Source organism: Poromitra crassiceps, assembly GCF_964638095.1.
Source record: "Poromitra crassiceps genome assembly, chromosome: 7".
In the NCBI taxonomy this organism is placed as follows: domain Eukaryota; kingdom Metazoa; phylum Chordata; class Actinopteri; order Beryciformes; family Melamphaidae; genus Poromitra; species Poromitra crassiceps.
The window spans coordinates 27,432,255-27,447,888 of NC_139628.1; the positions used below are offsets into that span (position 1 = coordinate 27,432,255).

General features: G+C 44.6%; 1 protein-coding gene across 1 annotated transcript in view; it reads right to left on the bottom strand.

Moving 5' to 3' along the window:
- gc2 (guanylyl cyclase 2) overlaps positions 1 to 15,634 on the bottom strand; it is a gene marked incomplete at its 3' end in the record, with an annotated part of 37,364 nt that overhangs the window by 5,651 nt on the left and 16,079 nt on the right. Inside the window, exons 7-18 of the mRNA XM_083640038.1 lie at positions 15,303 to 15,406; positions 14,678 to 14,796; positions 12,150 to 12,446; positions 11,384 to 11,468; positions 10,852 to 10,948; positions 9,478 to 9,591; positions 8,766 to 8,846; positions 3,646 to 3,822; positions 2,836 to 2,992; positions 2,256 to 2,414; positions 1,492 to 1,640; positions 46 to 209 (exon numbers count right to left, since the gene is read on the bottom strand). Coding sequence (XP_083496164.1) covers positions 46 to 209; positions 1,492 to 1,640; positions 2,256 to 2,414; positions 2,836 to 2,992; positions 3,646 to 3,822; positions 8,766 to 8,846; positions 9,478 to 9,591; positions 10,852 to 10,948; positions 11,384 to 11,468; positions 12,150 to 12,446; positions 14,678 to 14,796; positions 15,303 to 15,406 — 1,703 coding nt within the window. The remainder of the gene's footprint in view (positions 1 to 45; positions 210 to 1,491; positions 1,641 to 2,255; positions 2,415 to 2,835; positions 2,993 to 3,645; positions 3,823 to 8,765; positions 8,847 to 9,477; positions 9,592 to 10,851; positions 10,949 to 11,383; positions 11,469 to 12,149; positions 12,447 to 14,677; positions 14,797 to 15,302; positions 15,407 to 15,634) is intronic.

Below are 15,634 nucleotides of genomic sequence, written 5' to 3' on the forward strand. Positions count from 1 at the left end.
CACTGGAGGGGGGCTTTACTGTAATGTGTTCACAGGGGAACTCACGGAGGAAGCATCTGAGTCAGCAGTTTCTCGGTCTTCTCTTTCTCGACATCCAGCTCCTCGGTCCGCTCTCTGATCAGCTCCTCCAGGTTGGAGGAGTACTGCTCCAACATCCGCAGCATGGAGTCAATGATGTTCGTCTTCTTCCCCTTGTTGATGTCCTTAAACTGGGAGGACAGGAGAGGAGATGAGTGGAGGAGAGGAGAGGAGAGGAGGGGAGGAGAGGAGGAGAGGAAAAGGAGTTGGGGAGAGGAGAGGAGAGGAGAGGAGAGGAGAGGAGAGGAGAGGAGAGGAGAGGAGAGGAGAGGAGAGGAGAGGAGAGGAGAGGAGAGGAGAGGAGAGGAGACCAATATCCACATACACTGATATATCAGTTTTACAGTTATGCTATATACATAAAGTTTGCCATGCCTGTGTGATTTTGTTACATTTACAGGCAGAGTTTTTGTGACATGAAATCAAAACCTGCGTCATGACTCCCCCCCCCCTCCCCCCATCCTACATGAGTCAAGACTCGTTGGTGGCGGACTGGGCAGGTGGGTGGGGCAAAACGACGCTTCAGAGGAGAGCTTCAGGGGAGATGGCTGCTGCTATGATCGGCCAGAGAGAGAGAGGTGACGTACGGTAGAACCCTTGCTATATATACTAGAATGAACTGACGTCATTGCGGACGTCATACTTGGACTTGACTGACCACAACATAGCTGACGTCATACTAGAACTTGACTGACGTCGCGGGGTGATCAGGTTATGCATGTGTGGCCTTCTGCTTGCAATTTGGTCTGGAGACCTCACTTCAATCATGAGAGGCCAGTTGGTAGGATTTAATAAACTTTATTTAGCAATCGGCATGCATGGCAAATACTTTGGCGCATTACTCCATTGGACAGTGGTGCTCCTCTTGAGGCGAGAGGAGGGCATCTGCATAGGCTAGGATAGGGGATCCCCCATGACCTTCCACCTTCAAAATGTAGAGTAGAAGAGCTCTCCTTCAAACACACTGGTACACATGTAGTACAGATCCTTTCCAAAAAATTTGAATATCATGGAAATAACATGGATAACCGCGGACTTCAGCGGATTGTCAAGCAAAGACGATTAAAAAATTTGGCGGAGATTCAGAGGGAGTGGACTGAGGCTGGAGTCATAACTGAGAAGTAACTGCTGATTTTCTTCACACTATTCTAATTTCTTGAAATACTGTTTTGGGGGTTTTCTGGAGCTGTAGGCCAAAGTTATGACACACTTTGTGTGTAATGAATCTATAATCTATGAAAGTTTCACTTTTTAAAAGGAATTATGGAAAAAAACTAACTTTCCGTGATATTCTAATTTATTTGAAAGGATCTACATGAGGGGCAGGCTGAACTTGCTCAGCTGTTCTTCAGCACTACTGGATCAGTAACGGGGGGTGGAACCAGCACCCGACCGACCCTCCATGCGAGCTACCTGGTCGAAGATCTCCTCGAAGCTGGGTCTCCTCTCCGGCTGCTCGTTCCAGCACTCCTTGATCAGCCGGATGCAGTCCAGAGGAGCGTAGTTGGGACTGATGACCGGGCGGCACAGAGGAGGCGGCTTACGGATCTTCTCAATTAAATCTGTAATACACAATACATATAATAAGAGTCACAATTATAATGGCTTGAGACTTGGCTTTACAGTATGCATGAAGAGAAGACTTGAGACTTGACTTTATGCATGAAGAGAAGACTTGAGACTTGACTTGGGTTCTGGTGACTTGGGACTTAGCCTACTTGACTTACTTTGATGACTTGAAAAGGTTTCTAAAGTGCTGACTTGAGATCCTATTGGGTTTGTCTAAATGGCAAAAAAAAATATCACCTTTTGGGACTTTAGGGGCTCAGTATTAAACTCCTTAATTGCAATCAATTATTAGTTTTGCCCTATGGTTTTGCCTTAGTTTTATCGACTTTTGCCTTTTCACATCATTCAATTTGATTAAATCATAATAATTCATAGGACTTATATAGCCCTTTTCTAAGTACTCAAAAACATTTTCATTCTTTCTTCTTATCTTATTTTGCTCTATTTAGGTTTACAAAAACACGTTTGCTTGTAAAATGCACTTGTGTGTTCTGTAGAGTGGCAAAAGGTCAATAACAAACACCTATGAAAACAAACAAACAAACAAACAGAGACGTATGCTTATCTATCAGCCTCCAGGCACAGGTGTCTTGGAGTTTGGTGCTTGCCTGCAGCAGTGAGGTCCAGCATGCAGAAGGGAGGCCCTTTGACCAGCACCTCCTGGCTGATGATGGAGAAGCTGTACACGTCTCCAGGCAGCGTGCTGCGCAGGCTGTACTGACCACTGTGGCCGCTCCGCAGCACCTCCGGGGCCGTCCACAGCAGCTCTGGAGACGCACGCACGCACGCACGCACGCACGCACGCACGCACGCACGCACGCACACACACACACACACACACACACGCACACACACACACACACACACACACACACACACACACACACACACACACACACACACACACACACACACACAGTTAAATCCCATGCACACACACGGCGTTGCATTCACTCACGCATGAGAACACACATGCAGACAGTGTACAAACACACACACACAACATCATGATGCCATGGTCATGAACGAATGAAAAAGTCAATGCCATTTATTTATTTAGGCTAGATGATTCTATTCTATCCCATTCTATTCTATTGTGTTGCGTTGCGTTGCGTTGCGTTGCGTTGCGTTGCGTTGCGTTGCGTTGCGTTGCGTTGCGTTGCGTTGCGTTGTGTTGCGTTGTCTCACCTTCTGCAGGTGGCTCCATGTAAGGAAACCTCTGTGCGTCTAGAATCTGGTGGTATCCGTAGTCGGTGACCTTCAGGACGAAGCGGCCGTCCACCACACAGTTACGGGACGTCAGGTGACCGTGACACACGCCGCGGTGGTGCAGGTACTTCATACCCTGAGGTGGAAACACACACATTTGACTGATTTCTGAAAGTTGGCAAATAGCCTAATCGTTTCCCTCAATCCAGAGGGGTAGTAAACAAACACGCTATTTCACACGGCAGAAAATATTGAAGCACTTTGACTTAAAAGCAGGTAAAACAAAATGCTTCTCCCAATGAAGCACAGTGTGGAAGATACATCTTCTGGATGCGTTGCATCATCAGTGATGTGACCTGGGGTCCTCGGGTATTTTGGGGTCTCACCCAGGCAACCGAGCGGAGGTTGATTCAGTAAAAACACACCAGCAATTAGTGCTGCATATTATTATTAGTATTATTATGCTTATTACTAGTGTAACATTGCTCCACCCCCTCTGCCGATCTGGGAAGAGCCCTAGACTAGCACATGCTTCCTCCGATACATGTGCAGTCGCCAGCCGCTTCTTTTCACCTGACAGTGAGGGGTTTCACCGGCAGGACGTAGCGTGTGGGAGGATCACACTATTTCCCCAAGTTCCCCTTCCCCCCCAAACAGGTGCCCTCCGACCGACCAGAGGTGGGCAATGTGTACCGCTACCGGGAGTTGAACCCGGGTCTCCATCTACACTACATCCACACTACCCAGACGCCCCGATCTGTTCCTTTCCTCCCATCCCTCCATCTCCACCTTGATGAGGTCCAGCAGCAGCGAGGACTTGAACATCCAGTCGAGCTTGACGTCCTCGTTCAGCAGCAGGTCCTCCATGCTGCCTCTGGTGCAGAACTCCGTCACGATGGCGAACATGCCACAGTCCTGGAAGAAGCCCAGGAACGGGTTGATGTTCTCGTGCCGGAGGTCCTTCATCTGTGGACGGGAGATGCTTAATCCAACAGCTTCATCAAAGATATCATAAGGTGCTCCTTAACTAACTTAGAGGACATATATTTGGGACTCATTTTGTTGGATGATTTTTTTTTACACTTTTTAAATGTTTAAAATAAATGTTTAAATGCCTGTTCTTGTGTCTCTTTATGGTGCTGGTTGGTGTTTCTGTTATTTTCTTCTTTGTGACCTTAAACCGTTTCTAATCACAAATCACAAGGTTACTTGTTTTCCTCCACACACTCAGTTTTCCATACTTTTATTAAAGTAAGGTAAAGGTAAAGTCCCACTGATTGTCACACTGTGTGAAATTTGTTCTCAGCATTTAACCCATCCCCTGGGGGAGCGGTGAGCGGGAGCGTGGGCCGCGCTCGGGATTCACATGGTGATTTAACCCCCCAATTCCAACCCTTTGATGCTGAGTGCCAAGCAGGGAGGCAAATGGGTCCCATTTTTATAGTCTTTGGTATGACTCAGCCGGGGATCGAACTCACGACCCCCCAGTCTCAGGGCGGACACTCAGACCACAAGGCCACTGAGCTGGTTATTATTACACTCGTCTTAACACATTCACTGCCAGCTGTTTTTCAATACTGTAGTTAGCTTCTGCCAGAGGGTTTTTTTGAGGATTCTGGCTCATTTTACAAGAGCCGAGGATTCTTTTCTGCTTGGATTTTGTGAACACAAAGTTCACAAAAGTACTAATAGAATGTGTGCTTTCTCTGTCTAAAAGAGTTAGTTTGTAGAGTTAGTAGTTATGTAGATATTAGCCGTTGAGTACAGCATGGTTTCAGAGATTTTCAGAGAGTTTTGAGATAAATGGATTTTTAGAACCACCTCACGTGCCTGTGATTATGGGTGCCCTTGGGCAAGTCTGTATACTGTATTGTGTGTGTGTGTGTGTGTGTGTGTGTGTGTGTGTGTGTGTGTGTGTGTGTGTTGGTCTCCAAACTCCTCCCTCCGTAGGTCTGGTGGCTTTGCAGTGTTTTGTCACAGGCGAGTTTCTGTTGCCTCACAGATCCCAAAAAAAGACAGGGGAATCGCAGGAGCGGAGGAGAGGAGAGGCGAGGGGGGGGGGTTAGACACGGGAGAGAAATTCCTTCGCGATCCCCTTCTTCCAATCTTGAGGCGCGCTCTCGGTGTGCTGCTCGTCTGTGCTGCTGCTGCTCGTCTGTGCTGCTGCTGCTGGCTCCGCGGCCGGTCTCACATAGCATTCCATTCTGACAACCACACAATCCTACAAGGGGCTTTGGTGTCAATAGCCTTCTCTTTGCTTTGTTCAGATCCTGGATGATCGCCATACACTCAGAGTAAAGGTTGAAGGGAACCAAGACATTCAGGAGGAGGTTGGAGTCAAAAGTATTGCTGGAATTTCCTTGATCCGCAGTGTTAACTGTTGGGTGGTATCCAAGGATCAAATCCCACCAGAACCTTCTCTCCTGAACCTTCCCCACTCTTTGAAGATAATTAAATAGACCTAAAATGACCATGAATAGTTTTCCTCCTAAAAATGATATAAAATCCCCTTTGCTTAGCACTGATGTAACTCACCAGCTCAAACACGTCACTCATGTAACTCATCCGCTCAAACACATCACTGATGTAACTCACCAGCTCAAACACTTCACTGATGGAACTCACCAGCTCAAACACATCACTGATGTAACTCACCAGCTCAAACACTTCACTGATGTAACTCACCAGCTCAGACACCTCACTGATGTAACTCACCAGCTCAAACACATCACTGATGTAACTCACCAGCTCAAACACATCACTGATGTAACTCACCAGCTCAAACACATCACTGATGTAACTCACCAGCTCAAACACATCACTGATGTAACTCACCAGCTCAAACACATCACTGATGTAACTCACCAGCTCAAACACATCACTGATGTAAAAACTCACCAGCTCAAACACATCACTGATGTAACTCACCAGCTCAAACACTCACCAGCTCAAACACGTCACTGATGTAACTCACCAGCTCAAACACGTCACTGATGTAACTCACCAGCTCAAACACGTCACTGATGTAACTCACCAGCTCAAACACATCACTGATGTAACTCACCAGCTCAAACACATCACTGATGTAACTCACCAGCTCAAACACATCACTGATGTAACTCACCAGCTCAAACACGTCACTGATGTAACTCACCAGCTCAAACACATCACTGATGTAACTCACCAGCTCAAACACGTCACTGATGTAACTCACCAGCTCAAACACATCACTGATGTAACTCATCAGCTCAAACACATCACTGCCCAGCAAGCAAAATTACGTCATGATAACGTTGTGATGACGTGTTCCAGTGACGTTCAGGACTAGGCCAGATCACAGGGTGATTTGGGGATGATTTAGACGTCTACGCGGGAACGTCAAGCTGACGTCGAAATATGACCGTTACCATGAATGGGCATGTTCAGTTATTCTGCTATGTACACAGTGTATATTCAGCAACTTTATACATAAAGCTATAATTATGTCCAGATTAACAATTTTATGCTACGTTTTCAAAAAATATAATACCACCCCGTGTGGGATCTACAACTTACAGGCCGACCGCTACACTAACTGTTCGCTGAAATGTTCTGCTGTAGGTTGGAGTAATATAGCCTACTGTTTCAAAACATGGAACCCTTGTTATTTTTATACCGGTATAACATCCATGGAGTCGGGACAGTTTTATTAAAAACGATAGCTAATTTAATTCAAAACTGAATCTGGAAGAATCAGAATCATTGAGGGTCCCCTCAAAATTTACAAGTGTCACCAGCCTATAATGTTTGTTTGCCAGTGCTCCTGCACACACAAACAGGCTATGAGACACGGATAATACATAGCCTACCGTATACAATAGGATTATGGCAGAAACTTGTTTTTTATTTAAAACATTGGCGTCAAGTCTGACGGGCCCTAAGCACTCGCCTCACCGCCCGCAGCACATAGAGACCAATGTTATTTGTCCAGCTCGGAGGATCGCTCATTTAGGTGAAAATGAGGTTGTAGCTCGTTGTCTACCTTACTAAGATGGGGAGGCGTCGTGTGTGCAGTACACGCTTCGTTTATGAGCTATTGATCCGGGAAGTGCAAATCTGTCAATATATTTCCAACTTTACCGAACTTTTGTGGATCGCACATCACAGTGTAACAGTTTACAATCTGTAGCAAGCAGAACCCCGAAACACATGCTACAGCATGCAACTCCCAACTCAAATATTTACGCCTCGCAGTGTATTTTCTCTCTTTCAAAACAATCTGGCAACACGATATGCAAGTGAGACAATTGCAGGATTCCCCCGCAATTCATCTCCTCGTAGTCCCACCTCCACGAATAAACAGTTTGTTAATCAGCAGATGTCCACAAGTGCTGATCACTCGGATTTTGGATAAAAAATAGCCCAGGCTGAGAAATACGTGATTGATTGCAACCATTTAGTTATCCTCATGGATATTTCAGTGAGTGAAATTAGTTGGATAGTGATACTTGGGCCAGATCTGACTCGTCATGATATGACTTGAGCTGGCCCCGATTGGGCTCTCTCGATTCGTCCGGGTCCGTCCGTGCTTGCTGGGTGATGTAACTCACCAGCTCAAACACATCACTGATGTAACTCACCAGCTCAAACACATCACTGATGTAACTCACCAGCTCAAACACGTCACTGATGTAACTCACCAGCTCAAACACGTCACTGATGTAACTCACCAGCTCAAACACATCACTGATGTAACTCACCAGCTCAAACACGTCACTGATGTAACTCACCAGCTCAAACACGTCACTGATGTAACTCACCAGCTCAAACACATCACTGATGTAACTCACCAGCTCAAACACGTCACTGATGTAACTCACCAGCTCAAACACGTCACTGATGTAACTCACCAGCTCAAACACGTCACTGATGTAACTCACCAGCTCAAACACATCACTGATGTAACTCACCAGCTCAAACACATCACTGATGTAACTCACCAGCTCAAACACATCACTGATGTAACTCACCAGCTCAAACACGTCACTGATGTAACTCACCAGCTCAAACACGTCACTGATGTAACTCACCAGCTCAAACACATCACTGATGTAACTCACCAGCTCAAACACATCACTGATGTAACTCACCAGCTCAAACACATCACTGATGTAACTCATCAGCTCAAACACATCACTGATGTAACTCACCAGCTCAAACACCTCACTGATGTAACTCACCAGCTCAAACACATCACTGATGTAACTCACCAGCTCAAACACATCACTGATGTAACTCACCAGCTCAAACACATCACTGATGTAACTCATCAGCTCAAACACGTCACTGATGTAACTCACCAGCTCAAACACATCACTGATGTAACTCACCAGCTCAAACACGTCACTGATGTAACTCACCAGCTCAAACACATCACTGATGTAACTCACCAGCTCAAACACATCACTGATGTAACTCACCAGCTCAAACACATCACTGATGTAACTCATCAGCTCAAACACATCACTGATGTAACTCACCAGCTCAAACACCTCACTGATGTAACTCACCAGCTCAAACACATCACTGATGTAACTCACCAGCTCAAACACATCACTGATATAACTCACCAGCTCAAACACATCACTGATGTAACTCACCAGCTCAAACACATCACTGATGTAACTCACCAGCTCAAGCACATCACTGATGTAACTCACCAGCTCAAACACATCACTGATGTAACTCACCAGCTCAAGCACATCACTGATGTAACTCACCAGCTCAAACACGTCACTGATGTAACTCACCAGCTCAAACACGTCACTGATGTAACTCACCAGCTCAAACACATCACTGATGTAACTCACCAGCTCAAACACATCACTGATGTAACTCACCAGCTCAAACACATCACTGATGTAACTCACCAGCTCAAACACATCGCTGGTTTTGGTGTTGAGGCCCCTGAAGCTCCCAGAGGGAAGTCTCTTCAGCCACGCCCAGTCGCCCTGCAGGAGAGAAATACACAAATTAACTATTTTGGTTATTTTCATATTCAAAAGTGCATGGTAGCAGACGGTGATGATATCTATTAAGGTATTGGATAAGAGAAATGGTTTGGATTTGGAGATGAAGGAATGTGTCATTTGCTAACCAGAATGGAAACGGCTAACTTAACCCCACTCTAATTAAAAGCAAGGATAAATGACCAAAAAAGCGTTATAAGCGGTATAACCGTGTCATAATTACACCGTGACAAAGGCTTATTCGAGATGAGACGCATTGACCAATTTTACTTTCGAGATTGTAAAATAAAGATGTTTATGTTGCTATGCGATTGGACCCTCTTCAGTTTTTAATAAATTCTTGCCGTACCTATTCCAAAGGGTACCTGTTTATTGCTTTCTGGTACCAAGTAGCACTCCGAAATCTTTGGTCTTTTCAAAAGGATGTTAACGTTTAACGAAAATCAACAAGTGGTGTTTTTGTGCTTGATGCCAGAGAAGAAGATGCTCCAGAACTGCATTCGATTTGTGACGTTATGCTGTTTTTAGCCTTGGCATATCATTAGCAGACCGATTTCTGTTTGTCGTCTGCTACGTTTGATTACATATGAACCAATCAGATTGTCTGCCTCACCTGGTAAACGACGACGTTGGTGTTCTCATAGGTGGCCGGGGACAGGGTGGAGACTGGGGAAGCGACACTGGTCCTGCTGAAGTCGCTGGTCCTGCTGACGTCCATACTACTTTTCTGGGGGGGGGGGGGGGGGGGGGGTAAAAAATAATAAAATAAAATAAATAATAAATAATAATCATCATCATGGCGGTCATTAATAGTAGAGCATCAATCCCCTGTTCAAACATGTGCAAATGAAATGCTGTTAGTTATTATTGATATAGTTTGTATAGCAAGATAGTTGGCTACCGGTACTTGTACCAGGCAGCTAAAGTTAGCATTGTAATGTTAGCCATCCCTCAATCATGTTGTTTACATGTCATGTAGAGCTGCTGTGGCAGTGAGCTGTTAGTTTTTATCACCACTATCACAGGTTATACGAGAAATCAGCGTGACGTCACCACAACAACAAATCACTGCAAAACACCCAGAACCATGGCAGTTAACTAGTATGAGTTGTGCCAAACAAATGTTAATATCTCAAAAACTATACATCACATCGCTTATATTTTGACATTATGAGTGAGAGCAGAAGTAGCTCAAGAGTTTGACGTATAATATATGCATGTCATGTTAAAGTTGTATGAACTGTCGCAGTTTCTAAAATGTACCCTGCACAGCTGGGGCTAGAGTGAGCACTCAAAGCTAGCTCCATAGGTTCCCATTGCAGTTTCCACCCGAAAGAGTGGTTTGTTGACCAAAATGCTGCTCGGCTGATCCCTCGAATAGCCTACTGTATTTAGCAAAACACTGAATTCCATTTGATGTCTGCATGTCGGGATGTAGTTCTCTAAAATAATTAGCATTGTGGATATAGTCTTTTTATGTGAATAACAATTTGGGTGAAGCAAGATGTAGCTATATTTCAAGAAAAGTGGCAGCAGTGTAGAAGCTAGTGTAGCAGTGAGTGACTAAGCTCATAACCATAACATAATGTTTGACAAAAATCTCTAAATAAATATACAGTATTTAACCTAATGAGAAAAGGAGCAGATATTGATGGTAAAAATGTAATAATGACATCACAACAGTATAATCCTAATGTTAATTTAAAGTTCAACAGGACTTTCCCCCCTGAACTTCCATACAATTTAAATTCAATTCAATCATCAATTCACAGCAAAGCCAGATGACCAAATGACCAAAACCAATGACCAATAAATGACGTGTATGGTCGATATCACATTAAAATGGAGTGTGAGCCCATTCACTATGCACTGACAATCTATCACCGAAATGTTCAATTGTCTTGCTCTGGATTAGTTGATTCCAGTGTGCAGGAGTCAACTCAAACACCCCATAACCCTCCACTATAATACCATATCAAAGTCTGACCTTGTTGCTAAGCGACGGGATGATGAATGTGACGTCGGTCAGAGTCAACAGGATCTTGCTGGGACCCATGAGCATTTGGATCTGATGGATGCGTCGCCTGGGCAACAAGAGACAAGGGGAAGACAATGGGAGTGAATGATGGATTGTTGACAAACGGCCCCACAATGCACCGTAGCAAATTTACTGACTAGGTGGTGTAGCAAGAGAGAAAGAATGCAAACGTTTCTGCAATCCATGGATTCATAGAATATCACGTTTCTGAACCAAAAACAGGTTGCGTAATATGACATTTCTAGATATGTCTAGGCTATATACACATCATGGAGTCTGCTACTGAAATAGCATGGTGCCCAGTAAGGGTGCCGGGCGGTAGTCACAGGAAAATATGACTTTCAGATATAACATATCACTTTATATCAGGAAAGCTCCATACTGTCTCTGAACTCCTCATGTATTTCCTAAACTTTTCAAAACCTGGACATCAGCAAATGATTGTTTTCATATTTTTCCAGTGTTTCCATGCCGACCGTACCTGATGCAGTAAGTCAGCGGTACAGCAAAAACAGAAAAGATGAGTGGAGCGAGTAACATGAGGAGGGCCGAGTACAGATCCACACCTGCAACAGAAAACCAGGGGTTTCAACCCAAAACACTACATAATCATTATGGAAATAAATACATAAATACATGAATAAATAAATAAGCCTGACATTCATTATGGCACCAAATACGATATTCAGCGGCCCTAGTATGCCAGTAAACCCCTACTACTGTATACTGTATATCTACAGAGACAGGCGGGTAGTAGGCTAATGCCGTTCTGGGCAGTGAAGGAAGCAACACCCCCCCTCTGTGTTGTGAAATGGGAGGCTTGTTTTCAAGCTACTCCTGCCGCTCGCTCCTTCATGCGTGTGGCAGTCAGAGAGTCCCTCCCGTGTTGCTGACATCTAGTGGGCTAAAAAAATATTGATAGATTATGGCCTTATTTAGTGAGCATTTTCACAGGTCTTTCTATACCTCTTAAATAGTAATGATCCCTAGAGGGCAGCAACTCTCAAACAACTATTTAACAGATATCTTTACTTAAAATGTCTCTTTTTGTTGGTCCGTAGCATCGACATAAATAAATATGGACAGAGCGTGGCTATCTCCGCCCAGCAGGGTCGAGTGAAGCCGAAATCCTGCCAGATCAGCAGACGAGCAGTTGTGTGTGTATGCGTTGTAGAAGAAGGGGCTGAGCAGCACGCAGCCCTGGGGAGCGCCGGTGTTTAGGAACAGAATGGAAGATGAGTGCTTGCCGAGTTTGACAAACTGTGAGCGGTTGGATAAAAAGTCCAGAACCCAGTTGCAGAGCGAGGTGCTGAGCCCCAGCGCCTGGAGTATGGGGATGAGCTTGCTGGGTCGGATTGTATTGAAAGCCGAGCTGTAGTCGATGAAGAGCAGTCTTACATACAAGTTCTTGTGCTCCAGATGTTCTAGGGCAGTGTGAAGAACGATGGCTATGGCGTCGTCAGTCGATCGGTTCTCCCTGTAGGCGAACTGGTGTTGGTCACAGGAGGCTGGCATGATGGCCTTGATGTGTTTTGTGACAAGTACTGGTATAGTGTGGGTAGGGCAGCCAAACCTAACGTTAGCCCAGTGCGTTAGCCAGGCTGCCTGGTTCTCTGACTCTGTAGGCTATATCCCACTGAGCTACCGTATATCTTATTGGGAGCGTATGTTCCCCGGGTCCTATATTCCCCGGGTCCTATGTTCCCCGTTTTTGTGGGACCGGGGAACATAGAACCCTTCCTAACCTCCCCCAGACCCTAACCCAAAACCTAACCTCTCCCACCCCTCACGCCTAAACCTAAGGTCGGCATTGCGGGTGGTCGGCATAGCGGAGCAAATGTTACGGAGAGTGTTAAAAACGGGGAACATAGGACCCGGGGAACATAGGACCCGGGGAACATAGGGATGACCCCATCTTATTTATGTCAATGGTATATCATTACAGCTGAGAGAGGAGCTTGTGAAGAACGAACATCCCCACAGTCAAAGCATTTCCCTGAGATATCCATATAAAAACGTTTGTTGCTTTAATACCAAAAATAAAACCTCTGTTTGTATGTGACGCTAACCCGTTAGCGATGAGCTAATGGCTAGTGGTTGTGTACTAGGCCCCAGTTATACCCGCGACGGGAGTTAATGTTATAAAACACATTTCCTGGCAGTTGGACAACCTGGTAAGTTCTGAAAATATGTGTCTATTATTGTGTTATTCCAGCTATCGTTATCGGTTGTTAAGTTATAGTAATATTAAGCCGATAAATAATGAAAAACAGCCGACTAGCGCAAGCAGCTCACGCTAATGCTAGCCTGCATGTTAAAAACCATTGTGTACCGATAACGTAGCTGGAGTAACTAATAAAACACATATTTTCTGAACTTACTTCAGTCCCCAACCAACGTTACTTCCTTGCGCACCTTTCTCAAAACAATGTCCTTTTTATTGTGCTCCATCGATATGTCTGGTAGATAACATGAAAGCAGCACTGTGTCCTGTCTATGTAAAACTAACGCTAGCTCTATAATATGAAGAGCCTATCCAGCCAATGACGCTTGAGACTGGCTGCCACAGCTGTCAATCATCCCTTTTTATATGTCAAATAACTACTTAAAAACAAACTGATCAGAAAAATGATCACTTGCACAGGCATTAGCATGATAATAACTATCTAAAATGATACAAACCACCTTTGGAAAAAAATTATTTGACGTGTAGCCTACTGTGATTATTTCGGTTGTCCATTTCCCCATCCACTAACATGGGGAGGCGGGCCTTGTGACCTATACTGGCACCTGCCGCCAGAGCGGCGATCTAACATACAACGGCTTCACTAAAGGGGACCAGGCCTACACGCCTGGTCCGTACACATCGGGAGCGTTTTTTTCTGTGCGATAAATTTGCACGTCAATAGTATTTTCCGAACCTATATCAGTCAATGCAACCGTGCATACCAACGGCAAAGTTTCAGAAATTCGCTTCCGACGTGTACACATCTGTGGCTGTGATTGACAGGTGGGTCAAAGTTTGCATCGGAATTTCATGCTGTATATTCGCATCGCTCTTGGTGTGTACTGTAACAACAGCCTTAAAGGTCTTTGCACACACAGTTCGCTTGTTCTACGCAGAAAACCTTTTAACCGTCTATTCAGACCTTAGGTTGCTGCCGAAGATTTTCAGCCAGCGACATTTGGTCACCGCTGAATGTTGCCCCCTCAGAGTTCTGGCTTGCATGACGCTCCTGTCTGTGCCTTTGTACGTTAGTGCCAATTGTTTGTTTGTTTTTGTCAAAGTACATGTTACACAGGCCGTCTCCTTTTTACTTCTATCTAACTGAACAGAACTGACAGAAGAGTTTTCTTCATTTCAATAATCCATAAATAGTCTAATCACAGCGTCCCTTGTAGGAAAGTGCGTGTCACATTTCTAAAATGGTGTACCAACATCTAATTTCAGAATGGAAATATATAAATACTAAAACTTAAACAGCTTTAGTAGCTATACAGTTTGTAATACAGTGAAAATATCTGGACAAAATGCATTAGATAATTGTGTAACTAACAAACATTTCTATATAAACAAGTTTCTACCAGTCTGTGTGTAGGAAGAGTCAAGTTAGGTCGAGTTTTTTTATATTGCCTTTTTACAGTCCCATAACAACCAGAGTGCGTGGGTGTGTGTGTGTGTGTGTGTGTGTGTGTGCGTGTGTGTGTGTGTGTGTGTGTGTGTGCGTGTGCGTGCGTGCGTGTGTGCGTGCGTGTGTGTGTGTGCGATCCTCACCCCCAGAGCAGATGACTCCACTGGTGAACCAGCAGGAAGCGTCAGTCCTTGGTCCAGAGCCGCGAGGGAAGTGGATTTCTCTGCCCAGGAAGTGAACCACGTTGGTCTCCATATTGATGCTGTCATCAATCAATACAGTCAATATTAAAAGATCATATTAAAGCTGCTGTAGGCGATTTGTTTTGTTTTGTTGTTAAAATAAGTGTTAAATAGCTCTATATTCTGACAGCAGTCACAAATATAGAGTGTTTGGTAACATGGGTCTCCCAGTCCCTCTGCTTTGCGGTAAACAGAAGAGAAACGTTTCTGCGAACCCATGCCACTTTATCCAATCAGGAGAGAGAACACATCCCACTTTATCCAATCAGGAGAGAGAACACATCCCACTTTAGCCAATCAGGAGAGATAACTCCACAAAGAGGATGGAGTCAACAGGGTTCAATATTGCGATATTCTCAAAATATTGTTCTATTCAATATTATCAAATATCGGCGGCCCAAGTCAGCTTTGAGTTTTCTTACCTATAACCTCTTTCTTACCTATTTTACAAGTCTATGTATTTATGTCTAATTGTTCTAATTGTGCAAATGAGGAAATACAAAATGCTAAACCTGGCTCCTCATACCTGTATGTGGGCTTCAGCTCCGAGGAGAATCCATCTGTGTCCAGTATGAGATAGTCCAGCAGAGCCGCTCCAGAGCCGTCGGTCCTCATTGGGTGGCTAAAGCCCTGCAGAGCAAATAATCCACTGTTACATCAGTCGTTTCAATGGGACTTTATCATGTGATCACACCAGGACACATCGACGAGTCTGGATCCTAAAATGTTGGGTGCAGTCTAGTCATAGAATGTGAGAAATATAAAGCAGCAGCAGCAGAGATAACACATTTGTGTTTTGTGTCTGTTATGCATGTGAACATTACTTGCACATCATATAACTCCTTCCTGATATTTTTT